Raw genomic sequence first — 25516 nt, 5'->3', positions numbered from 1 at the left:
CCTGCTGTTTTTTGTTTGTTTCTTTCCTTTTTAATGGTAGTTAAGCACTTACTCTGTGCCAGGCACTGTACTAAGCACTGGAGTCGATACAGCTAATTAGGTAGGACACAGTCCATATCCCACTTGGGGCTCACAGTCTTAATTCTCATTTGACAGCTGAAGTAATGGAGGCACAGAGAAGTTAAGTGACTTGCCAAAGGTCACAGAGCAAAGTGGCAAAGCCAGAATTAGAATCCAGGTTCTCTCCCTCCTGGGCCCATGCTCTTCCCACTGGGCTTCTTGCCATGTGGTCGTTCTCCACAATAGAAGTAAAATGGAAAAGGGGTGCATGTCCCTTAAATAAAGATAAACCACCATCAACTGAAAGTTGAGAACACCAATTTAGCTTTTTGCAGTTCAACAGTAGAGGGTGGATTCGGCATAGTTGAGTTCAGTGCCGAGGTAATGAGGCTGGCAGATCCACACAGTAAAATCACATCAGTTGCATCAATGTTTTCAGTACAGAGAAAAGGTCTAGGGAGACAATGGTAATGCAGACACTGTACACAGCTAGGTTTCTTCCTAGACAAATTAAAATATCAAGAAATATGAATGGGGCAGAATGTGGAGATGGAGAAACAAGATCTTACAGCAACAGGTAAGTGCTGACCAGTTTATTTCAGTGGGGGAACTTTGTGTATTTTCAGTTTGGGTTATCTATGTTTTGAAACTTGTATGAAGAGAAACTTTTCTGGGTAAAATTACATGCATTTTCAAGCATCTAAAAGGCCAGCTAAATAAGGATCCATAAGTGGTTCCCTTGGGTATTTTCCCAAATTCAGTTAGAGCTGAAACTTGGCATTCATTGTTTCTGTCTGGGAACATTTTTTTTTTTTTTATCCTGAACTGGATTTCATTAATTTAGTTGAGACTTCAGACTGGGTTTTAGCATTCATATCTAAAGGAGCATGTTAAAAAAAAGAATGCAAGTTGCAGGCTCATACCCACACTACCTCTCTTGAGGGAAAAAGTTACAAGATTTCAGTTTAAAAAGAAAATGTTTGGGTTTTCTTAAAAATACAGAGCAAACCTGCTATAACAGATGTATCTAACAGATGTCAAAGGGAGAGGAAAATACTTCTTGAGATCATCACACTTGGTTAAACATGATAACTCATGATAACAATGGGAAAATTGCTTATCTTTAGATGATTGTCATTTGAGACAAGTGTAGTGCATTTTAAATATCATCATCAATCGTATTTATTGAGCGCTTACTGTGTGCAGAGCACTGTACTAAGCGCTTGGGAAGTACAAGTTGGCAACATATAGAGACAGTCCCTACCCAACAGTGGGCTCACAGTCTAAAAGGGGGAGACAGAGAACAAAACCAAACATACTAACAAAATAAAATAAATAGAATAGATATGTACAAGTAAAATAAATAAATAGAGTAATAAACATGTACAAACATATATACATATATACAGAGATTAAATATTAATCTCAGATTTCCAGAGTGAATTTTAACAGCCTCAGACTCCCCTAAATTGATACAAAGGAAGCCTCAATATAATTAGGATGGGTTGTAAGGGCATTATAACCAGTAGAAAAAAGGGCAACCTCAAATCAAACATGCGAAAGATAAGAAAATAGCTGTGTTAGAGCAAGTTGTTTTTCAGACAGCTTCATTGTAGCAAGCTCTTAATGATACAGGTCTTTGGCTGTAGAGAATGTATTCCTGACTTAGAGAAATGGAGATGTGAGGGGCAGCACCATCCGCACTCCCCTGGCCATCCAAAGGGAACATCCTTTGGGTCAACCAGAGAGGCTGGGGCCCACATGGGCTGGGCTTGGGAGTATAGTCACATCCTTCTTCTCCAGCCCCTTTCTCAGGCCTCAGTGCTAACAGTCAATCAATCAGTGGAATTTATCCAGCACTTTCTAAGAGGTTGGTAAACAATACTACTAATAATAATTATGGGTATTTGTTAAGCACTTACTAGGTGCCAGGGTAGATGAGATCCCTGCCCTCAAGGAATTCCCAGTCTACTGGAGTAGACAGACTTTAAAATAATTCCAGATAGGGGAAGCAGCACCGTGGCTTAGTGGAAAGAGCCTGGGCTTGGAAGTCAGAGGTCGTGGGTTCTAATCTCGTCTCCGTCACTTGTCTGCTGTGTGACCTTGGGCAAGTCACTTAACCTCTCTGTGCCTCAGTTCCCTCATCTGTAAAATGGGGATTAAGACTGTGAGCCTCATGTGGGACCACCTGATTACCTTGTATCTACCCCAGCACTTAGAACAGTGCTTAGCACATAGTAAGCTCTTAACAAATACCATCCTTATTATTATTAAGGATGTGGACCTAAGTGTGTGGGGCTGAGGGTGAGGGTGCCTGCCAATTATGTTTGTATTGTACTCCCCCAAGCGCTTAGTACAGTGCCCTGCACGTAGTAAGCGCTCAATAAATACCACTGATGGATTTATTGATTGAGAAACCAAGGTGTTTATCACCAAGACAACACAACTCCCATGAAATCCCATGTCCCCGTGTTGACTGGAAGTTCCCTCTTCTTGGCTCCACAATGCACAGCTCTGTGATCAGTTGGGGCAGTAACAGAGGAGGGACCGCAAGCAGACACAGTCCCAACAATCCCCGCTTTCCCTCCACACCCCCTGCTCTGGCTGATGAAGCAGATTCTTCGTGAGTGGATGTTGGGTGTGTGAGGGGGCCAATCCAGGTGATAGTCTATGTAACGGATACTCATAATAATGGAAGGATTTCTGATCATTGAAGGGTTGCTTCCATTCTTTACAGAGCCACACTGGCCTTTTGGATTCTGTTTTCCACATCCTGGTACAATGCAGTGATAGCGTTCAGCTCGGTGTTGCTGGTGAAAATCTTTGGTTTGGGTGAAGAGTTTCTCTGATCCAGGCTGGTGCATAACTTCTGTCTTCTTCAGCATGGCTTCGTGGAAAGAGCCCGGGTTTGGGAGTCAGAGGTCGTGGGTTCTAACCCTGGCTCCGCCACTTGTCAGCTGTGTGACTTTGGGCAAGTCACCTAACTTCTCTGGGCCTGTTACCTCATCTGTAAAATGGGGATTATGACTGTGAGCCCCATGTGGGACAACCTGATGACCTTGTATCTCCCCCAGCCCTTAGAATAGTGCTTGGCACATAGTAAGTGCTTAACAAATCCCATCATCATTATTATTATTATTCAGGTTTCTTAGAACAGTGCTTGACATATAGTAAGCACTTAACAAATACCATCATTATTATTGCCCGCTCGAGGTGCTAAACGGACTCTGCTATGCAGTTCATAATCTTGGGTGTGTCATCTTGTGGAATGGCCATAAAGATGTTGACTTCAGGTTACAGCAGCTCCTGGATGATTTGTAGCCAGTTGTATTGGAAACATTAGTTTCTAGGTACTTTGTTACAACCTCAGGCATGGCAGCATAGAACACTTGAACAGGGTAAGACCCAGGTCTTATCCCCCTTCTAGACTGTGACCCCGTTGTTGGGTAGGGACCGTCTCTTTTTGTTGCCAACTTGTACTTCCCAAGTGCTCTGCACACAGTAAGCACTCAATAAATACGATTGAATGAATGAATGAATGAATGAATCCCCCCACCCTACCCCCAGCTCAGATGTACTCCAAGGGTGATGGGGAAAAGGGTCAAGGCCACTTAAATTGTGCATTTTGTTGATCATAGAATCGTGGGATAGCTTTAGGATTCATTCAGTCGTATTTATTGAGTGCTTATTATGTGCAGAGCACTGTACTAAGCGCTTGGGAAAGTACAATACAACAATAAACAGTGACATTCCCTGCCCACAACGAACTTACAGTCTAGAAGGGGGGGGGGGGGGCGGGGGAGATCACAATTCAAATAAATAAAATTAGTGATAGCTACATAAGTGCTATGGGGCTGGGAGGGGGGAAGAGCAAAGGGAGCAAGTCAAGGAGATGCAGAAGGGAGTGGGCGATGAGGACAGGTGGGACTGAGTCTGGGGATCTTGGTGAACTACTCGAAGGAGTCAAATTGACTGCGCGCAGAGCACTGTACTGAGCACTTGGGAAGTACAGTTCAGCAACAGAGACAGTCCCTGCCCACAACGAGCTCACAGTCTAGAAGGGGGCAGAAAGACATCAAAACTAGTAAACTGGCATCAGTAGCAACATTATCTGTAGGCAGGGGCAGCAGAATGGAGGCTTTTGGACAGAGATTTCATGCTTGCTCAGTTCAGAAATCCTCCTCATTCACTGTGCTGTCGATTCAGTCTAGGCTGACACAGTGCTGGGTGGCAATGTTCTCTGTAGCCCAGGATTCAGTAGGAGCTATGGCCCAGGCACAGCAATCACAAATCTTGCCCAACGTGGGAACGTGAGGGTCACTAATAGAGGGGTTTAGCTAAATGGAAGGATAGATACGACCACCCTTAAGGTACAGCTAATTGGAAATGCTTGTCTAGGGCTAGAACAAACACATGGTGGACACTCACAAGTCATCACAATTGTGGCATGCATTTAAGTGCTTACTGTGTACCAAGCAGGGGCAGATGCAAGGTGATCAGATTGGACACAGTCCCTGTCAGTCAATCAGACGTATTTATTGAGCACTTACTCTGTGCAGAGCACTGTATTAAGGTCCTGGGAGAGAACAATGAAGCAGAATTAACAGACATACGTTCCTTGCCCATATGAGTTTACAGTCTAGACTCATGAGGTCCCTTCCCTTCCCCACAGCACCTGTATATATGTGAATATGTTTGTACATATTTATTACTCTATTTATTTATTATTTTATTTTACTTGTACATATCTATTCTATTTATTTTATTTTGTTGGTATGTTTGGTTTTGTTCTCTGTCTCCCCCTTTTAGACAGTGAGCCCACTGTTGGGTAGGGACTGTCTCTATATGTTGCCAACTTGGACTTCCCAAGCGCTTAGTACAGTGCTCTGCACACAGTAAGTGCTCAATAAATGCGATTGATGATGATGATGATGATGAGGTCCCTTCCTTTCCCCACAGCACCTGTATATATGTATATATGTTTGTACATATTTATTACTCTATTTATTTATTTATTTATTTTACTTGTACATATCTATTCTATTTATTTTATTTTGTTGGTATGTTTGGTTTTGTTCTCTGTCTCCCCCTTTTAGACTGTGAGCCCGTTGTTGCGTAGGGACTGTCTCTATATGTTGCCAACTTGTACTTCCCAAGCACTTAGTAAGTGCTTTACACACAGTAAGCGCTCAATAAATATGATTGATTGATTGATTGATGAGGTCCACAACCTTTCTTATCCCCATTTTACAGTTGAGGAAACTGAGGGCCAGAGAGGTAAAGTGACTTGCCCAAGATCACGCAATAAATATTGAAGACCAAGGTCACACAATAAATATTGAAGAATAGGCACCTGGTAAACTATATTCAGGTATCCAGTTATCCATTATCATTGCCCAGCTTCTCCCTCCCAGGGATAGAATATTCCATTTTTATTCAGGCCTCAAGAATATACTTAAGGCCTAGTCTAAGTTTCATGGTCTACAGTATTAAATTACTTCTTGATAAACAATTTTTTTTTAAAAAAAAAGTCCACTTACCTCAAGGAACATTGTGTAGTTAATTGAGATACTGTTTGTAATGAGTTTTGATCTCATAAGAGGCATGGTATAATGGAGTATTATCAATTATTAATAATACATGGCACTAGCGAATGATTAGTAAGAGGGAACAAAATGAAATTAATTATTTAGAAGTGTTTTAAAAGACCTGCTTAATTACTTAGAATGCTTCATGACAGACATAGGCAATAAGAGTATAACTCAATGTTTTGTGATCATCACTTTTTATCTGAGTCTGATATATAAAAGACCACACAATAAAAAGAATGCTTAAAAGTTGGCAAGCCCATTGACTCCTTTCATTAGGTCATTAACATCTGCATAAAAGTCCAGAATCTTATTATATTACTGGCAAATGACTGCCTAGATACCGAATTCTTTCACGAATGTTACAACCGAGTGTACTGTAAGGAAAATTAAAGGATCAAAATCTCTCTTCTTGAATTTCTTATACCCGTTTCATATTTATTGCTGCTTCTTTTAATACCTTTGAATTTAGATTTTTGGGCATAAGATATTGCAGATTTCACATTAATTGCAATTATGTTGGAATTTTCATGGGTACAGCAGTGAGCTTGTGCCAAAAGCGATTTGAAAAGAAAGACAAGACTCGGACCCTAACCTTGAAGAACTTGCAGTTTAGTGGAGGAATACAAATGAATAGTAAGCACAAAGAATTGAAGCATAAAACCAGAAAAAATAACATAAGAACATGAACAACAGAAGCATAATGTACAGTGATAAATTGTCCTGGGGAGTTTAGCGAATCAATAGTTCAGTAGTAATTTACAGCTAAGCACCCTGGGAGAACTCAGAAAATACTTCCTTATAAATTCAAAGAGCAGAAATTTAAGCAAACCGAGAATGGAAAATACTAGTTGTGTTCTCAACAAATTAATCTACTGTAAATTAATCTGAGCTCTGGTAAGAATGAGGTCTCTGGTCCTTGGATATTTTAAAAGACTTCACTAGAAGCCTAATGCCATTAGCCTGGCCAAGGAACCATCATTTTAATATTCTGCAGCCTCCAAATCTCAGCATTAGACATGCTTCAGTTTCCACCTAGGAGCTGAGAACTAGGTGCTGAAGCGTGGAAGCACATGCAGGCAACACACAACTAATTAGAGCAGAAAACCGTGAGCTCTGTGCGAATTCTCCTGGGGTTCAGCTATCTTGCTATTTGGCTAATTAAGACGTGACATCATCATGAGCCAATCGGCTTGTCCAAGAAGACTTCCCCGAGCTTCTACTTCGAAAGTTATAATTTAGTCATTTCTTCTAAAATGCAGTGACTATTCTTGAAAGAAACCTCATGTTATGGAAAAATTGCCCTATCGCCAGCTTTGGTTCAGTGGGAATAAACTGGGTTGGGGGTAAGTTGTTTAAAGGTAATTCAGTGTGACATTTTTCTCTGCAGAGACCCATATTAAATGTATAGTTGTCTTTAAGAAGACACCACTGATGGTGAAGTCCTCTGAGTGTGTGCGCGTGTGAAAGAGGAAGAGAGAGAAAGAGAGAGAGAGAGAAAGGCCAGTGCGGGATACTCTGTCCCGGCCACTTCGGGCAAAGAAGAAGTTTGTCCCTTTTTGTGTTGTGTTTAACATTTGCATTGTCCTGGTGTTGTTTTCTGTTTTGCCTCTTTGTCTCTTTCCTTGTGATTTGCTCTGTTCTTGATGTCATGCCAGAGTTCATTGCTATGCCCACCACTATAAAATGCTTTGAGAAACAGTACGGCCTAGTCGATAGAGCACCGGCCTGGGAATCAGAAGGATGTGGGTTCTAGCCCACATGTCTGCTGTGTGACCTTGGACAAATCACTTCATTTCTTCGGTCTAAAATGGGGATTTCATTGCTGAAATGGGGATTAAGAGTTTGAGCCCCTTGTAGGACAGGGACTGTGTCCAACCTGATTAACTTGCCTGGCACTTAGAACAGTGCCTAGCATGTAGTAGGTACTTAACAAATATCACATTTAAAAAAATAGGCACCACTGATATCTTCAATGAAAATGGAATTGCAGAAGTCTCAGCCAGAATGAGTTGGCACTGAAAAGACACTTTTCCTACCCTCCATAAATGTACGCACGAGTGTACACACATGAGATGAGCCAAGCTCTTCTAAACTGACTTTGCCAACTTTAAAAAGCTTTTATCGAAGTCTTTCCTTTACCTCCTGCAGTTGTCTTTTTTTCCCAAGGTGCTTCTTTTTACCTTTTGTTCTGGGACTCTTAGTAAGGCTATTGATCTCTCACATAAAATCTTGTTAAATGCTTTCTAAGACTCTAAGTGTAGTTCATTCCCCAAATCTCCTTATCTCCCACGATGATAATATTTTCAAAGAACTCCAGCAGGGCAAGATTTAAATGTGACTCTCCATACTGGGATTCAAGATGGTTAGGTCTACACTCCATCCTAACTGCCCTTCTACCATAACCTTTAAACGTTATTTCCCTATCACTAGTGTTAAATTCATAATGTTCTTCATTTATTTCCTGATCCTGTAAAATATATGATTAATATATTTAGGAATTTTAAAGTAGTTCCATTTGTTTTATGTTATTTTAGTTGGCACTGCAGGAAATCAATCAATCAGTGTTATTTATTGAGTGCTTACTATGTGCAGAGCACTGCTCTAAGTGCTTAGAAGTGTACAGCACAGTAGAATTAGCAGGTACATTCCCTGCCCATAACGAGCTTACTGACTAGAGGAGAAGAAAGACATTGATATGAATAAATAAGTGATTTAGAATAAATAATGTAAATATATGTACATAAGGGCTGTGGGGCTTGGGGTGGGATAATAATGATGGTATTTGTTAAGCGCTTACTATGTGAAGCACTGTTCTAAGCACTGGGGGGGGGGGGGGGGAAAAAAGGTGATCCGGTTGCCCCACGTGGGGCTCACAGTCTTAATCCTCATTTTACAGATGAGGGAACTGAGGCCGAGAGAAGTTAAGTGATTCGCCCAAAGTCACACAGCTGACGAATGGCAGAGTTGGAATTAGAACCCATGACCTCTGGCTCCCAAGCCCGTGCTCTTTCCACTGAGCCACACCACTTCAATGAATGAATATCAAATGTCCAAAGGTCACAGATCGAAGTGCAGAGATGACACAGAAGGGAGAGGGAACCGGGGAAAAGAGAGCTTAATCAGGGAAGGCCTCGTGGAGAAGATGTGACCTTAATAATGCTTTGAACATGGAGAGAGTTGGTGGTCTGGCGTATATGGAGGGGAAAGGAGTTCCAGACGAGGGGGAGGACATAGCGAAGAGGTTGGCGGCAAGATAGATGAGATGAGGGGAGCAGTGAGTAAACTGGCGCAGGAGGAAAGTAAAGGAAGTTATCAGGATTGGAAGTAGTAGTATTGGTATTTACTGAGGGCCTGCTGTGTAATGCCCTCTTGTAAGTGTTTGGGAAAGTACAACAAGAATTCAGGAAGAATAAATGGTCTCCAAGTACACCTTATTTCGCTAAATAATTTTTTTAAAAAATACACATTAAAGTTGTGATGCAACTGGAAAACATAGTAGAATAATCCACATCCATCATTGGTAGTTATTGAGCGCTTTCTGTGGGCAGAGCACTAGACTAAGCACTTGGGAAAGTACAAAACAACAGAGTTGGTAGACACATTTCCTTCCCATAAGGACCTTACAGCCTAGAGGATTAGAGGACTCATAATTAGAGGACTAGACTAGAGTGGTGTAGGTTGTTTGGAAGGCCAACAGTTGGAAAATTCTGCAATAAAGCCAAAGCTGCCTAGAATAGGGGTAACACCAGGGTAAAAGCCCTACTACAAAAATGCAAGGAAAAGAATTGTATTTTATTTCCATTGTGTGTTTCCAGGTATCTCATACGGTGCTCTGAGCATAGTAGGCATTAAATAAATGCTGCTGCTAGTGGCTCAGAATTATTTACATCCAAACAAGGGAAAGTGTGCTTCTCTTGTTGTCACGCTTTCTACTCTGTGATTAATTTTAGCCAAGTCTCTTCCATGAGATAAAAACGTTTGTCACCAAGCAGTTTCTGTGGTTTTTAGCACTCCTCATTTTCTGGGTGGCCCAGTCAGCTCAGTTTCCAGTTGAGTCCCACTCTCAATTAATAAGTTCAACTTAAAATTACCTTCCCCAGGAGACCATTTTCTCATTTCGTCAAGAATGTATCTACACTGGGCAAGATTAGTGGCTTCTAGCGGCAATCATCCTACAATAAATTTGCAGCCACCTTGAATAATTTAAAACCAGTATGACTCTGTGCAAAGAAAATTGTATCAGACCAGTTTAATTTCCTCATAGAAAAGGGGAAGCAATAGGTATAAACCACCTAGATTTCAGTAAGGCTTTCGATTCTGCCCACGTGACAGTCTCACTGATAAGTTGGGAAAATAGTGATTACTTTTTTACCCCTGTTTAGTGGAAATACAGCTGTCTGCAGGATCTGTCCCAAAGGAGAGTGAGTTATCAATGGCTTGATGTCAACCTGGGGGATATATTGAGAGGTGTCCCAGAGAGATTAGACCTGGGGCTCTTTCTGTTCAATACCTTTATTGAGGGCCTTTATCAAGGAATCTATAATAATGCTAATCACATTGAAGATGATGTGAAATTGGGCAGGGTTGCTAATGCTTTATGAGACTGGAGACTTCAGCTTATTTCCAGAGGTCACCCTGAATCGTCCACTCCAAAATTATTCTTATTAAGGTTCCAGAAGACAGGAATCCCCACTCTCAACCTTTCAGCAGAAATCAGAGAAATCATCAGGGCTCCCGGGTCTCAGGGTGGGTATTCTGAGAAGCAGCGTGGTTTAGTGAAAAGAGCATGAGCTTGGGAGTCAGAGGACGTGGGTTCTAATCCCGACTCTGCCACTTGTCACTTGTGTGACCTTGGGCAAGCCACTTAACTTCCCTGTGTCTCAGTTACCTCATCTGTAAAATGGGGATTAAGACTGACCCCAACATGGGACAACCTGATTAGCTTGTATCTACCCCAATGCTTAGAACAGTGCTTGGCACCTAGTAAGTTCTTAACAAGTAATTAAATAATTGATTATTCCCCACAGCTCCTTTTGGGCAGGGAAAAGCACAGTGCTCTGCACGCAGTAAGCGCTCAATAAATAGGATGGACTGAATGTCTACCAATTCTGTTGTATTGTAATCTCCCAGGTGCTTAGTACAGTACTCTGCACAGAGAAAGCACTCAATAAACACCACTGATTGGCAGCAGTAGAACTCCTAGTCAGGGAAGTGGCCAATAATAATAATAATGGTATTTGTTAAGTGATTACTATGTGCCATGCGCTGTTCTAAGCACTGGGGTAAATGCAAGGTAATTAGATTGTCCCACTTGGGGCTCACAGTCTTAATCCCCATTTTTCAGATGAGGTAACTGAGGCCCAGAGAAGTTAAGTGGCCTGCCCAAAGTCACACAGCTGACAAGTGGCAGAGCCGGGATTAGAACCCATGACCTCTGACTCCCAAGCCCGGGCTCTTTCCACTAAGCCACGCTGCTTCTAAGGCCCATGACCTCGAGTTCTTTCCACTGTAGGAAACATGTAGAGGGTCTCTGGCCCTGCTTGCTCTCCCCATCCCAGTGATAACGGCTTGTCTGTGCATAAACATCCTCCTGGTCACCGAGGATTCCCTGCCCAAACAGATAAAGTGCATATGATTTGGGTTTCCCCTTCATAGAAGTGAAGTTTTCACCCAGATTTCCGTCCTTACCCATTCCCTTTTCTGTTTCTATCAACTTGAATTTTCAGTGTTGATTTTTCTTTAAAGTCAGTGTTTGAAAATTAACTTCAAGATTGACACAGCAGCTGTATTGTCTGAGAAAAGGGAAATAATTTAAGAAGAAAAGTAGTAAAATGAATGCATGAAAGGAGAAATCAAAATGTCATCACTGTCATCCAGAAAGTTATACCGTTCTTATCGCACACCGTTCCTGATCACCATCAATCATTTACTAAGTGCTTGCTATGGGTATGGTATTGTATTGTACCAAGCACAGAGGAAGAAGGATCAGAAAAGACGGGGGATGTTTTCCCACCCTTCGGGGAAACTAACAATCCAACGTGGGGAGGCAGAATGTAAAGAGAGCACAATTTTTAGCTACAGGAACCCCATGGCATAAACAAAGTGAGAGTTTGAGTAGAGAGTACCTCCCGGTTACATGCTTTTTCCATGCCGATCCGTGGAAATTTTTCCTAACTTCCCTCTGGGATGTGTCAGAGTTGGATGAACCCTGGAAGGCAGACCTCAGTTCTCGCCCCACATCTCATCTGATTTTGCAAATTTCCTGGGGATGAATCTGTTTTGTTCAAAAGTGAGACTGTTTTGAGAGAAAACTGCCTTCCAACTATCAACCCTTAAGCTGTTTGAGGGAATAATGACAGGAAAATGTGAAAGCTATTTAAATCAGTTGAATAACAAATGTTCTTTCCGCTTTCCCATTTCAGCATTTTAAAACATATTTTTTCCTTGCTTTAATTATTAGTACTTCTCCATGTCCAATCGAGCTTCAGGAATTAATGGAACAAATTAAGATCATGGTTAGCAACAAGAAACTGGATTGGGAAAGGAAGATGCAAGCTTTGGAGATGGATTTGAATCTTCGAGATCAAGAAATAGCAAATGCACACAACTGTTTGGATAAAAAAAATCAAGAGGTACTGAATGCATCCCTTAAAAAGCATTAATTTCTCAGATCTGAAAAAGCAGTATTTGTTTTTGCCACAGAATACTTTAGTATCTGTATTTATCATCAAAAACAGCTGCCAATAGTTTGGGGCTGGGTACTCTACAAAGAAAATTAAATTGATGTGATTCCTGTCCTCTAGGAGATTACAGTCTCAGAGAAACAACATGGATAAAAGGCAGATACATTAAGAGCATAGAAATAAATGAATGAACACTGACAAAGTACATTAAATTAAATCAGTAAGGTATTTGAATTATGGAATGCTGAATAACGTGGGAGTTGGGCAGGGTAAGTGTTTATGTGCTTTGGCAGGGTGGGTTCAGAGAGAAAGTGTCCTTTCTCTTCCAAGTATAAAGCCTTCCTGGAATTTCAGGTTTTGTTTAATGGGAAAGCGAGACTACTGGTAATGAGAGACTAGGTAGAAATAGAAGACAAAAATGAATGAATAAATAACAGATAAATAGGTCACTGCTGAAGTGGTTGCCAGGAAGGTTGAGGAATTAATCAAGGATTGCCTCCTAGAAGGGGTGAATTTTTAGGAAGTCTGTAGACATTTCCAGCCAGGGGAAAGGCGTGAGCTCAGATGTGGGAGAGATGTAAGCAAGTGACCATTAAGAAGTTAGCTTACAGTGGTTTGCACACAGTAAGCACTCAGTAAATACAGTTGAATGAATGAATAAATGAACTGGCGGGGGTGGGGGGGGCCGGGGGAAGTAGCAGGAGAAGGGAGCCGTTAGGGAAGTAGGAGACGGCCGATGGCAACCCTTGAAGTTGATGGTCAGGAGTGCTTTGTTTTCCAGGTAAAGCCATAGGGAACAATTGGAGATTTGTTCCTCACCTATAGCTGCCTAAAAGATAGGCTGGAGAAGGGAGATGCTAGAGGCAGAGAGATCAGAAAGGAGTCTGTTAGAGGAATACATCTGGGAAGTAATGAGTACCTGTACCAGGACTGCGGAGGGATCTGGGGAATATAGAAGGAAGATCTGGCAAGGCTTAGAAAAAGCCCAAATGTGGGAAGTAAATGAGAGAAATGAGTCCAAAATTGTACCAAGGTTGCAAGCCTCTGCTGTTAAAAACGTTGGGAAAGTTATGAATAAGAAAAGGTACCAAGGGTATTATTAACTGAGAAACCTTTAATTTGCCTTTCCCAGACATAACGTCCTGCTTAGGGAGACTGGGTCTCCAAGAGCAAGGGAGGACAGATTTTTCAGGAGAGCCACCTGACTAATGAGAGTAAGCTGAGGTATTCTAGTATCCTGGAGCATCCAAGTTAAATTTTTATCACCTCTGTGCTCACTCTCCATGCAAATGAAGCACCAGTCAGGTTAACCCGCTAACTGCAATTCTTTGTATAGAGCCCTTGGATAGTTAAGGGGGCTCCTCACTATCACTAGCAGCGTGGCTCAGTGGAAAGAGCACGGGCTTTGGAGTCAGAGATCATGGGTTCAAACCTGGGCTCCACCACTTATCAGCTGTATGAGTTTGGGCAAGTTACTTAACTTCTCTGTGCCTCAGTTACCTCATCTGTAAATGGGGATGAAGACTTTGAGCCCCCGTGGGACAACCTGATCACCTTGTAACCTCCCCAGTGCTTAGAACAGTGCTTTGCACATAGTAAGTGCTTAATAAATGCCATCATTACTATTATTACTGAACAGCTCCTAGCTTGCCCTGAGATTGGACACCCCAGAGTAGAGAAAGAAAAACTCCTTTTTCAAAAGAGACTACAATTCATTTTTATTTTACTTATGGTATTTGTCATGCACTTACTATGTGTCAAGCACTGTTTTAAGCACTGGGGAAGAGACAAGTTAATCAGGTTGGACACAGTCCCTTTCCCACATGGAGCTTACAGCCAAAGTAAGGGGGGAAACAGGTTTTGAATCCCCATTTGACAACTGAAGAAACTAAGGCACAGAGAAATTAAGTGACTTGCCCAAGGACACACAGCCGTGGCAACTGGCAGAGCCGGAATTAGAACCCAGGTCTTCCGACTCCAGGCCTGTGCTCTTTCCAGTAAGGCTGCTTTTGGTTGTCTGGTATGGCCATCCTAAAGACTCCGGGAGTACAGTCAATCCGGAACAAAAGCAGAAACCCTGATTTGTGTGTACCTGATTTGGCTGGGGAGAAATGATGACACAAAGAGGATAACCTTTTCTGAGGGGATTGTGACCGAGTAGCTGGAACGACACCCAAAACTTCTCATGTGCTTGGGGTGTGGTTGTCTTCTTGCCTTGTCTTCTTGCAGTAGAAATGGAGGCAAGGGAAAATTCAAGGGCATCTCTTCCCCAGTTTGCTTCGCTGCTATCCCTCCAGGCAGAAGCTGTCATAATAATAATAATAATGGTATTGTTAAGTGCTTACTATGTGTCAAGCACTGTTCTAAGCGCTGGGGTAGATATAAGCAAATCGGGTTGGACACAGTCCCTGTCCCACAAGGGGCTCACAGTCTCCATCCCCGTTTTAAAGATGAGGTGACTGAGGCAACATCAGTTCACAGATGAGTTAACATCGTGCAAACTGCCCTCAAATGCCCCTCTTGAAGTCTATTTTGTTGTTGTTGTCTTTACGCAGTGAGAACTGCTTTGCAGACTTTACTGAGGCAAAGCCCTCATTGAAGTGATGGGAGCCTAAATGAAGCTGGAGGATGCCAATAGGACTTCTGCCTTAGTGAAGGTAGCAGATAAGTGTTAGAATCCAGAGCAGAATTGGGGTTTTTCCTGCACTGAATTTGGGGCTGCTTCTAACACCGCGTCTCCCCAAAGGGCAAAACGTTTGTGTTTGACGTGAAGGGTTGAAAATGTTAAAACCACAGCTCCAGAAGGTTGTGATCCGTAATTGAAAATCTCATGATCATGTGCTAAAGGGGTTTCATTATATAACCACATGGTACTGTCCTATTTCATGCACAGAATGGATTAGTGTTAATGAAATTTGGGGCAGGGGGAGTTGTAAGTAAAATTAATGTCTTGGTTTAAGAACTACAATAAGAGCATTTACCCCTTGTATGTAAACTGCACCTTTCTTCTGAACGTTTGTTAATTTCTGTCCATAGAAATTTAGAAGAGGTAAATTGAAGCCAGATATGCCCTCAATTACCTGTCTTAATAGAGGATAGCCAGTGTGGGTATTGAAATAGCTGAAAATTCACACTTGTGAAAGTAGTATGGAGGGTATTTATTGAGCACCTCTGGGTGCAATGCTCTGCTCTAAGTACCTCTCTCCAAAGAAATATGTAGCTGTAATACTCTTAAAGCTTGTCCTTCCCCTGCTAGAAACTTCCACCTAATCACAGATGCTTGCAAAGACTGTCATAGATTTCCCCAACAGCCAAACTGAAGTGAACTCACAACTCCTTGAGAGTAGGGTATTCCCTAGAAGCTAAACTCTAGGGAAATACAGTCTGCATTTTGCCATGGTGCTTGGCCCTTTATTATAGCTTCCCAGAGCCAAAGGGCAACGTCCAGCAGTTATAAAGATCTTGTTTCCTCTGAAAAAGGTGAGTGGTAGTGGGGTTTTGCCGGGGTGGGTCTCGGAGCCCGGGGGCAGAGATGGTGGCAAGAGAGGAGCGAGGGTGAGGAAACAACTTCAGAGCAGCCGGCCAGTGCCAGCAGCTCAGCTCCCTGGGGATTTATTTTTATTTTGTTAGTATGTTTGATTTTGTTCTCTGTCTCCCCCTTCTAGACTGTGAGCCCACTGTTGGGTAGGGACTGTCTCTATACGTTGCCAACTTGGACTTCCCAAGCGCTTAGTACAGTGCTCTGCACACAGTAAGCACTCAATAAATATGATTGATTGATTGATTGTATATATGTTTGTACATATTTATTATTCTATTTATTTATTTATTTATTTTACTTGTACATATCTATTCTATTTATTTTATTTTTTTAGGATGTTTGGTTTCGTTCTCCATCTCCCCCTTCTAGACTGTGAGCCCGCTGTTGGGTAGGGACTGTCTCTATATGTTGCCAACTTGGACTTCCCAAGCGCTTAGTACAGTGCTCTGCACACAGTAAGCACTCAATAAATATGATTGATTGATTGATTGTATATATGTTTGTACATATTTATTACTCTATTTATTTTTATTTATTTATTTTACTTGTACATATCTATTCTATTTATTTTATTTTGTTAGGATGTTTGGTTTTGTTCTCCATCTCCCCCTTCTAGACTGTGAGCCCGCTGTTGGGTAGGGACTATCTCTATATGTTGCCAACTTGGACTTCCCAAGCGCTTAGTACAGTGCTCTGCACACAGTAAGCGCTCAATAAATACAATTGATTGATTGATTGATTGATTGATTTGGGCAGGGTGCGAAGATGCACTGAGAGTGGACCGAGTGGCTTGTTCCCCCACCGGTAATCAGGGTTTTTGTTGTGTATTTTCAATGTAGGTGGGGCTCCTTCAACAGAAACTAAACCACCTGGAAAAGTGTAACAACGATATGAGTCAGAAGTACCAGGGAGAACTTCACACTCTGAAATCTCAAGTAAGGGAATTTGTCTGCAGTATATCCATCAGCGTTATTCATCGAGCGCTTAGCACAGTACTCTGGGCGTGCAGAGTACAGTGCTAAGCGCCAGTTTCAAGGTTAGCGTGGAAACTTGGCCTCCTTTTGCCATCACAAATGTTTTATTTCCACGCACAGAGGTTGTGTGTTTCTTAGCATCAGGTGAAGGCACCGTTGTTAAGATTGAATAAGTAAATTTGCAAAGAAAGAAATCTTTGTTTTACTCAATTCACTGAAGGTTGGAGAGGCAGAGATCAGAAATGGTATGGAATTAAGAAAAGGATTAAACTACTCTTGCTAATTAGAAACAATGATCTCATTTTAAACCGTCACAAGCACTTTCATTTCTATCATTGGAATTAAAATAACATGGATATTTCAGCCATTTTTATCTTTAAAAATGAATCTTAGAGAATCTTTATCTTAGAGAAGCAGTGTGGCTCAGTGGAAAGAGCATGGGCTTGGGAATCAGAGGTTATGGGTTCAAATCCCGGCTCCACCACTTGTCAGCTGTGTGACTTTGGGCAAGTCACTTAACTTCTCTGGGCCTCAGTTCCCTCATCTGTAAAATGGGGATTAAGATTGTGAGCCCCACATGGGACAACCTGATCTCCCTTTATCCTCCCCAGTGCTTAAAACAGTGCTTTTCACATAGTAAGCGCTTAAAAAATACCAAAGTTATTATTATTATTATTTAAAGTAAGGGAAATCCTACATTTTTCCTAAATTATAAACTGATCATTCTTTAAATCTGGTTATTAAAATAAAAATTTCAACACAAGATGGCACTAAAGTAAAAATACTTGTTTTGTATATAAGAAATTGCTACTTATGTGAAAGCAAAACTATGGAGTGAATCTCTGCTTAATTACGATGAATGAAATATCAAATCTATATGAAACCTGAATCTTGTTTGGCTTCAATAATTTAGTTTTAATAACTGGTACATTCATTGGAATATTTAAACTTTACTGCACTTGTCAATTATGTCTTAAATCTGAAAAGCCATGAGCTTAAAGTACAGCCATGTTGAGGCAAAAATAAGAAGCGGGCATACTAAATTGTTATTTTCCCCCCCCCTCTATTGGTAGTTTTCTAAACTGACTGCCAGTTACGAAAAGTTGAAATTACAGCAAGACAAGCAAGATAGTGCTGTTAGAGAGAAGTCACTGGCTGAAGAAACACCATTTGGATTAGGAAATTTAAACCGAAAATTGGAGGTAAGATTAGCCTTTTTTAAATATCCATTTGTGTTTTTATTTGCGATTCATTTGGGTCTGTGATTGTATGTCGTTAAGCCTTTAGGCATGGCTTGTAGAATGCGAGGCCACAGCACCTAGAGCAGCTATATTAGTAATACCTACAGGTCATGCCTAACATGCAGAAATCGGTAACTGAGGCACAGAGAAGTGAAATGACTTGCTCAAAGCCACACAACAGACAAGTGGCAGCGCCCGGATTAGAACCCAGTTCCTTCCGACCCCAGGGCCGGTGCTTTTTCCACTAGGCCACACTGCTTCCCCGTCTGTTGCTGTAGAGATCATCCCAGCTTCTGATGGCGCTTCAATCAATCAGTCAATCAATCAATCGTATTTATTGAGCGCTTACTGTGTGCAGAGCACTGTACTAAGCGCTTGGGAAGTACAACTTGGCAACATATAGAGACAGTCCCTACCCAACAGTGGTACTGGTCCACCAGGAGTTTACAGTCTAAAAGGGGGAGACAGAGAACAAAACCAAACATACTAACAAAATAAAATAAATAGAATAGACATGTACAAGTAAAATAAATAAATAGAGTAACAAATATGTACAAACATATATACATATATACAGGTGCTGTGGGGAAGCGTTTAACAGATACCACAATTATTAATACGATCATTAGTACATCCACACAGGCCACCACTCTTCCTACTTCCAAAGCCTTTTTAAAATCACAACCTCAACCAAGAGGTGCTACCCAATTAAGCCTTTATCTTCTCTCCCCCCTCCCTCTCCCTTCGGTGTCACTTACGCACTTTGAACTTTACCCTTAATTGATTTTAATGTCCGTCTTCCCCTCTAGACTGTAAACTCCTGGTGGACAGGGAACATGTCTACCGACTTTAATAAGTCACTGAGGTCTTGGAACAAAGGCAGTCTACCAGTGCTGTCTTTGAGTTTGGGTATTGGAAATCTTTTCACTCGCCTCCCCCGGCCCTAGAAATAAGGCTTTTATTTCCCTCAGACTTTGCATGGGGTGACTCCTTGATTAAGAATGAGCTTTTCTGTAATTTTATAGGCAAATAATTAAGCAATCTGAGCGTGCTTTTGCCCGTCTCTTCTAAAACAGTTCATACTGTCATCTTGTAAAGCGGGGCCAAATTTTCCTACTTCTGAAAATATAGGCTTCCCTGCAAAACCTGAAAATATTAAGACTTCAGTTTATGACTGCATAAAAATTAGAAATTTGAGAAATCTTTTAGGGAAAAAATGTCATTAGTAATTCTCACAAGGAAAAACATAGGGATCCATATATAAACTAACATCTTCAGTAACTCGATGGAAAAATGGAAAGCTGTGTTTTCCCTGTCAACCACTGAATTACTTAGACTTGGAATCTGTGAGTGGTGTATTGAGGAAAATTAACTTTCCAAGATGATTTCATTTCCTTTGGGGAAAGGGCTGAATAATAGTACTGCTGACTAGTTAAATATGAATGATTAAGTCAGCTCTGCCAAGATTAGAACCTGTGGCTGTTCTAAATAGAAATTAATACAAATTATTTTTTGCTTAATAGCCACAGATTTCCTAGATTTGTTTATATTACATAATTTCTACTCTAAAATTAGCGGTGAACATTTTCACACTAGCAGTAACCATTTCATATTATCCAATTTGTAAAAATCAGCAAACAGAAGGGTGATAAATACAAAGACCTCCATCTGCTAAATATGCTTTGGCCATTTTGTTGATATATAGGATTTAACTTTATCAATACTTCATATATTTCAAAAAGTAATGAAGCCTTGATTTATGCGGAAGCTCTCCATAATTCTGTTAAACTCTACTGTTAAAATTTAAAGACCATTGGTAAAGCCAGTTATGGATTTATGAAATGAAAACAAATAAAATTTCACCGCATTTTCTCAGAAACTCATGAACTAGAAATAAATAAAACGCTTCAGCCTCCTGGCTTTAAGCAGTACTGCTCACTTTCTAAATCAGGGTATTGATGTTTGGCCGCAGAATCAACCAAAGTGATGTTAAATTAATTTATTGTAAGGACGAGACCCAGCCAGGAGGCACTGGACTAAGAAAGCGCACTGCCCACCCTTCAACAGCCCCCAATAACAGTCCTTTTTCGTCTCGCAGAGGAGTCACTGAACAGGGTTTCCACTCGGGGCCCCTTTCAGTACAGTGGCAGGGAGGTGGCGAAGGCAAAGTACCCCATATTTTCCCCCACACTTCATAGATTGTGCATCCCTCGAGGGACGGGGTTTGTGTCGAATTCCCACCTGCATATTTTATCCCAATGCTCAGTAAGCCCACTGTGGGCTGGAAACGTGACTACCAACTGTGTTGCATTGTACTCTCCCAAGCGCTTGGTACTGTGGTCTGCACATAGTAAGCACTGAATAAATATCAATGATTAGTACGGTGCTCTGCACACGGTAAGTGCTTAAAAGCTAGAACTAAACTATAACTAAAACTATAACTACTTTCCAACTAAAAGCTTATAGAAGAGGGGTGAGTGCCAGCTTGTGTGGGGAGGGAGGACGTGAGTCGGTCGGTCATATCTATTGAGCGCTTACTGTGTGCAGAGCACAGTCCTAAGTGCTTGGGAAAGTACAATCTAACAATATAACAGGCACATTTGTGCAAGATAAAGTCCAGGGTGAAGGCCCAAGGGACATTGGAGCTGAATAGATCTGTCCTAGGCTGACCTCCCTTGTCCCCCAGGTTTATGCATTTTCAAGCAAAAAAAGCCTGAGAACTACAAGGAAACTTCTAATGAACTATAATGAAAATTCAGCCTTGTCGAAGAGGATCGTGGGCCCTCCAAAGTTTAGGGTGATGGCCAGAGTGTGGCAGTTCAGTTGGAAATAAGGCAGAACAGAAGGTCAAAGCCACCTTTGGATGAACTGCCACGTGGATTCGAATCATTTTATTGTCACAACTTCCTTTGCAAAAGCACATGAGGAATGGTGAAATGTCAACAATCCCGGTTTAAAATTGAAATCATGTTTTCCTTGATACACTAAGGGAAGAAATGCAGGCCAGTGGTCATTTTGCTTGGATGGTACATGAATGTGTGAGATAGAGGGGAAGGTAAGAGATGGTGTCCTCCCAGAATTCTAGCACTTAACCAGGTTAAACTGAGCCGCCAATTAGGATAAAACAGTTAAATAATATGTATTTCAAAAGTGTTCCAAGCAGTACAAGTTTCTGCAATTTGCATACTTTTTATGTACCAGTTTACTTAGATAAAAAAATACTTCAAGAGAAATGTTAGCTAAAGAGGTACTTTGATTAGTTCAACAAGGATTGATGCTTTAATAAATGTAAGACAATTTTCTGGAGTCACGGTTTTTCATTTTTTTTAACATCTCTGAAAATTTGATGAGTGAAGTAGCATTAAAAAAAGTTATAATTCCCAAAATCACATTTATTGAAGTACTTTTTTATGTTGAGTAAGTGGAAGTTTGACCCTTTTACCCCTAAATTAGGTGGGATTACACAGGCTCAGATCCAGAACTTTTTCTGGTGGGGCCTCAGGGATAGTTTTCTCACCTGTAAAATGAGAATCAGATACCTGTTCTCCCTTACACCGTGAGTCCCATGTGGGACAGGAACCATCATGGCTTAGTGGAAAGAGCTTAGGCTTGGGAGTCAGAGGTCATGGGTTCTAATCCCGGCTCTGTCACTTATCAGCTGTGTGACTTTGGGCCAGTCACTTAACTTCTCTGTGCCTCAGTTACCTCATCTGTAAAATTGGGATTAAGGCTATGAGCCCCACGTGGGACAACCTGATCACCGCAGTGCTTAGAACAGTGCTTTGCACATAGTAAGCACTTAACAAATACCATCATTATTATATTGTATCTATCCCAGCCCTTAGTACAGTGCTTAAGCATGTATTGTTATCAGTTGGGGAAATCAGTTGCCTTCCAAAATGCTTTGATTGGATTAAACTCGTGTTCATTTTTTTTCCTCTAGGAATTTAAAACTAAATCAGAGGAATGGGACAAGCAAGAGACATTATATCAGCACTATCTGTTTTCTCTGGATGCCCAACAGAAACTGTTATCTGAGAAATGTAATCTCTTTCAGGTATAATACTTCACCAAATTTCTGGGTTAAAGAAAATTAAAGGAAAAATATAATGACTAGTGGGACAGGGACTATGTCTGACTTGATTATCAAGAATCTACTTCTGTGCTACATACAGTGCTTAGCACATAGTAAGTCCTCAACAGGTACCACAATTATTCTTGTTATTAGTTAACATCTGTTTATTGTTATAGTGTACTCTCCCGAGTGCTTACTACAGTGCTTTGCACACAGTAAGCACTCAATAAATATGACAATAAATGAATGAATGAACATCTAGCGAGCGGCTTCCAGTTGGCTTTCCACAGCATAGTGAAGTCACTTGGGAAATTTCCTGGTGTGCCCCAAGACTTTTGGGGGACCACCATCTTTACTTTCAGTGAGCATGTGAACATAAGGTCCTAAACTTGGGAGCAGACTGGCTCATACTCATTCAAATGAAAAATGGCAGAATCCTGAAATGGGGAGGTTGCCAAAGGCTGTTTGCCCCTCCATTGTCTCACTGCCTGAAGCGTCTAGAGTTTATAATCCAAACAGGCAGCTCCTCACGCATTAGGAAGAGGGATGCTCCCAATCAAAACAGAATGGGAGCATTGCTCCAGGGAACCATCAATTCTTCCTTTTTGAACTTTAAAAAACGTATTACGAGAAGCAGCATGGCTCAGTGGAAAGAGCACGGGCTTTGGAGTCGGAGGTCATGGATTCAAATTCCGGCTCTGCCAATTGTCAGCTGTGTGACTTTGGGCAAGTCCCTTAACTTCTCTGGGCCTCAGTTCCCTCATCTGTAAAATGGGGACTAAGAGTGTGAGCCCTACGTGGGACAACCTGATCACCTTGTATCCCCCCCGCCAGCGCTTAGAACAGTGCCTTGCACATAGTAAGTGCTTAACAAATACCATTATTATTATTATTATTATGGCATTAAGTGCCTGCTATGTGCCAGCCTCTTTGCTAAGCACTGGAGTGGATACACGATAATTAGATAGGATACAGCCCCTGTCGCATGTGTTGCTCCCAATCGAAAATGTAGGAACAGCAGGGCTCTTATCGTCATTTTAGAGGAGTGGATATTGGGTCCCAGAGAGGTTAAGTGACGTGTGCCCCATATAATTATAATAATAATTCATTCATTCATTCAATCGCACTTGTTGAGCGCTTACTGTGTGCAGAGCACTGTACTAAGAGCTTGGGAAGTGCAAATCGGCAACATATAGAGACGGTCCCTACCCAACAATGGGCTCACAGTCTAGAAGGGGGAGATAGACAACAAAACAAAACATGTAGACAGGTGTCAAAATCATCAGAACGAACAGAATTATAGCTATACGCACATCATTAACAAAATAAATAGAATAGTAAATGTGTACAAGTAAGAATAATAATAATAATAATGATGGTATTTGTTAAGCACTTACTATATACCAAGCACTGTACTAAGCACTGGGGTAAATACAAGGTAATCTGGTTGTCCCATATGGGGCTCACGGTCTTAATTCCCATTTTACAGATGAGGTAACTGAGGCACAGAGAAGTTAAGTGACTTGCCTGATGCCACACAGCTGATAAGTGGCAGAGTCACTTATTCCATACAGTAGGTCAGTGGCAGTAGAGGGGGTTAGAACCCAGGTCTCCTGACTCCCAGCCCCATCCACCCTCTTTCCAATGTGAATTCTGTAATGTCTTCATATATGAGCACAGATTTTTGGAGAAGGAAAATAAAAACCAAATGGGCTGTCATCTAAATAGATTTTCTAACATATAGTCTGTAGCTCTTTATCCACTCTTGTTGCAGGTGTCTCGAAGAGTGGTGCAATTTCACAATTTAATATGGCTGTCAGGAATTTTCTCCTAATGTTGAAGAATAAATTCTCCACGTCTTATGCATTGTGTCAGCCCGAAAATATTACCCTTGCGTTTTATTTATGCAGTTATCTTGTTTTGCAGAAACAGGCACAGAGATATCAAACCCACTTAGCTGGTAAGAAAAAATGTTTGGAAGGTGCCAGTCTCTCCAACCTTGAATGTTTTCCGGGTGAACCAGGTGCTTCCATTGCAACGGTGGAGCAAGATGAGTCGGTGATTGATAAATTGAGGTCTACTGTCAGTGAAATGGCACTAAGCAGAAGCAAGCTCCACGACGAAAGCCAGAAACTGCACCAAGAACTGAAAATATATCAAACACAGTGCAAGGTGAAGAGGAAATAAACATGTTTCTTTTCTTCCCTGATATAGGAACGTTGACCTCTATCCTAGTCAGGAGTGCAATTTGGGAAGCTAATTCTAGAGTGCATATGCTCGCCTATGATGCGGGAGTTTCGTTCTTGCGAAATTCAACGTTAAGTAATGCCTGTGAGGTAGCTCTTACACTTGTACATGAGCCCGACTGTTGCTTCTGACACCACGTCACGCTGTGCCAAGGTAGGCTTGCGTTGGAAGAACATTCTCTCGTTCAGCTGTGGAGCTCCAGCCAAAGCGCGTAGGCAGGCTGAGTTTCTAAAACTGCTTGAAATGCAATACACTAACAGTCACATTCTCCCAGGGTCTAAATCCATTCTGGAAATGAAATAGTAATAATAACTGTGGTTTTTGTTGAGTGCTTCCTGCGGGCCAAGCGCTGGATGAAGCGCTATGGAGGTTGCAAGATAATCAGGTCAGACGCCAGGCCCACCAGGAGGGAGAACAGGATTTGAATCCCCACTTTACAGATGAAAAAACTGAGGGCCAGAGAGGTTAAGTGACTTGCCCAAGGTCACACAGCAGGCAAGTGGCAGAGCCCGGATTAGAACCCACATTCTCTGGCGCCCAGGCCCATGCGTTTTCCTTTAGGCCACAGCTTCCCAAGCCTTCTTCCTTGCCTTTAAAATCCCTGATCCAGTACCCACATTGACACTGGAGACAATCCATCACCACCCCCTCCCTGGAATTCTCGCTCCGACACACCCCTCCCCATCCTGGGACTCATCCCCTCCTGGGATCTGCTCCTGCATCCGTACCTTTTCTTTCCTCCTCATCTTCCGCTGACTTTTAATGGCTCCAGCAGGTTACTTTCAATGTGGTTAGTGTGAGTTTCTGAACACAGAATGTTCTTACTGATTTAATTTCCTGAAATCACAGCCGTAATTTTGCCCAACTGGAAGAAACCATGATGTCTGTTAGAAAAGCAGCCTATTTGAAAGTTTGAAATGGCGTTCTCCAGTAAAGTTCAGGCATTAGAACTGTAGTTGGGGTGAGGAGGTAAGCGACATTATTTCCTTGCTCCTCATCCTGTTTTGCTTCCCCCCCACTTTTGCGGCGTCTGTTGAAAATAATGCAAGACACGGAGGCAAAAGGAAAACCACTGCAATATTGAGCCATTTTTTAACAGTCTAT

The 25516-nt window shown here is 41.6% G+C and overlaps 1 protein-coding gene across 5 annotated transcripts in view; it reads left to right on the top strand.

The window, feature by feature from the left end:
- The first annotated feature begins 530 nt into the window (after window positions 1-530).
- Window positions 531-25516, top strand: part of DEUP1 (deuterosome assembly protein 1) — a 76750-nt gene continuing 51764 nt past the window's right edge. For 3 of the 5 annotated variants that reach the window (XM_038762104.1, XM_038762103.1, XM_038762102.1), the window contains exons 1-6: window positions 531-637; window positions 12112-12283; window positions 16715-16810; window positions 17923-18051; window positions 22034-22147; window positions 24092-24337. In XM_038762104.1, the coding sequence (XP_038618032.1) occupies window positions 531-637; window positions 12112-12283; window positions 16715-16810; window positions 17923-18051; window positions 22034-22147; window positions 24092-24337 (864 nt within the window). Of the gene's footprint in view, window positions 638-12111; window positions 12284-12554; window positions 12604-14889; window positions 14992-16714; window positions 16811-17922; window positions 18052-22033; window positions 22148-24091; window positions 24338-25516 lie in introns of those variants that run through there. The other 2 variants (XM_038762105.1, XM_038762106.1) reach the window with 2 other exon arrangements.

This window comes from Tachyglossus aculeatus, chromosome 20 (assembly GCF_015852505.1).
Source record: "Tachyglossus aculeatus isolate mTacAcu1 chromosome 20, mTacAcu1.pri, whole genome shotgun sequence".
NCBI lineage: Eukaryota > Metazoa > Chordata > Mammalia > Monotremata > Tachyglossidae > Tachyglossus > Tachyglossus aculeatus.
The sequence above is the reverse complement of the archived record's forward strand: the minus strand, read 5'-3'. Positions and strand labels throughout refer to the sequence as shown.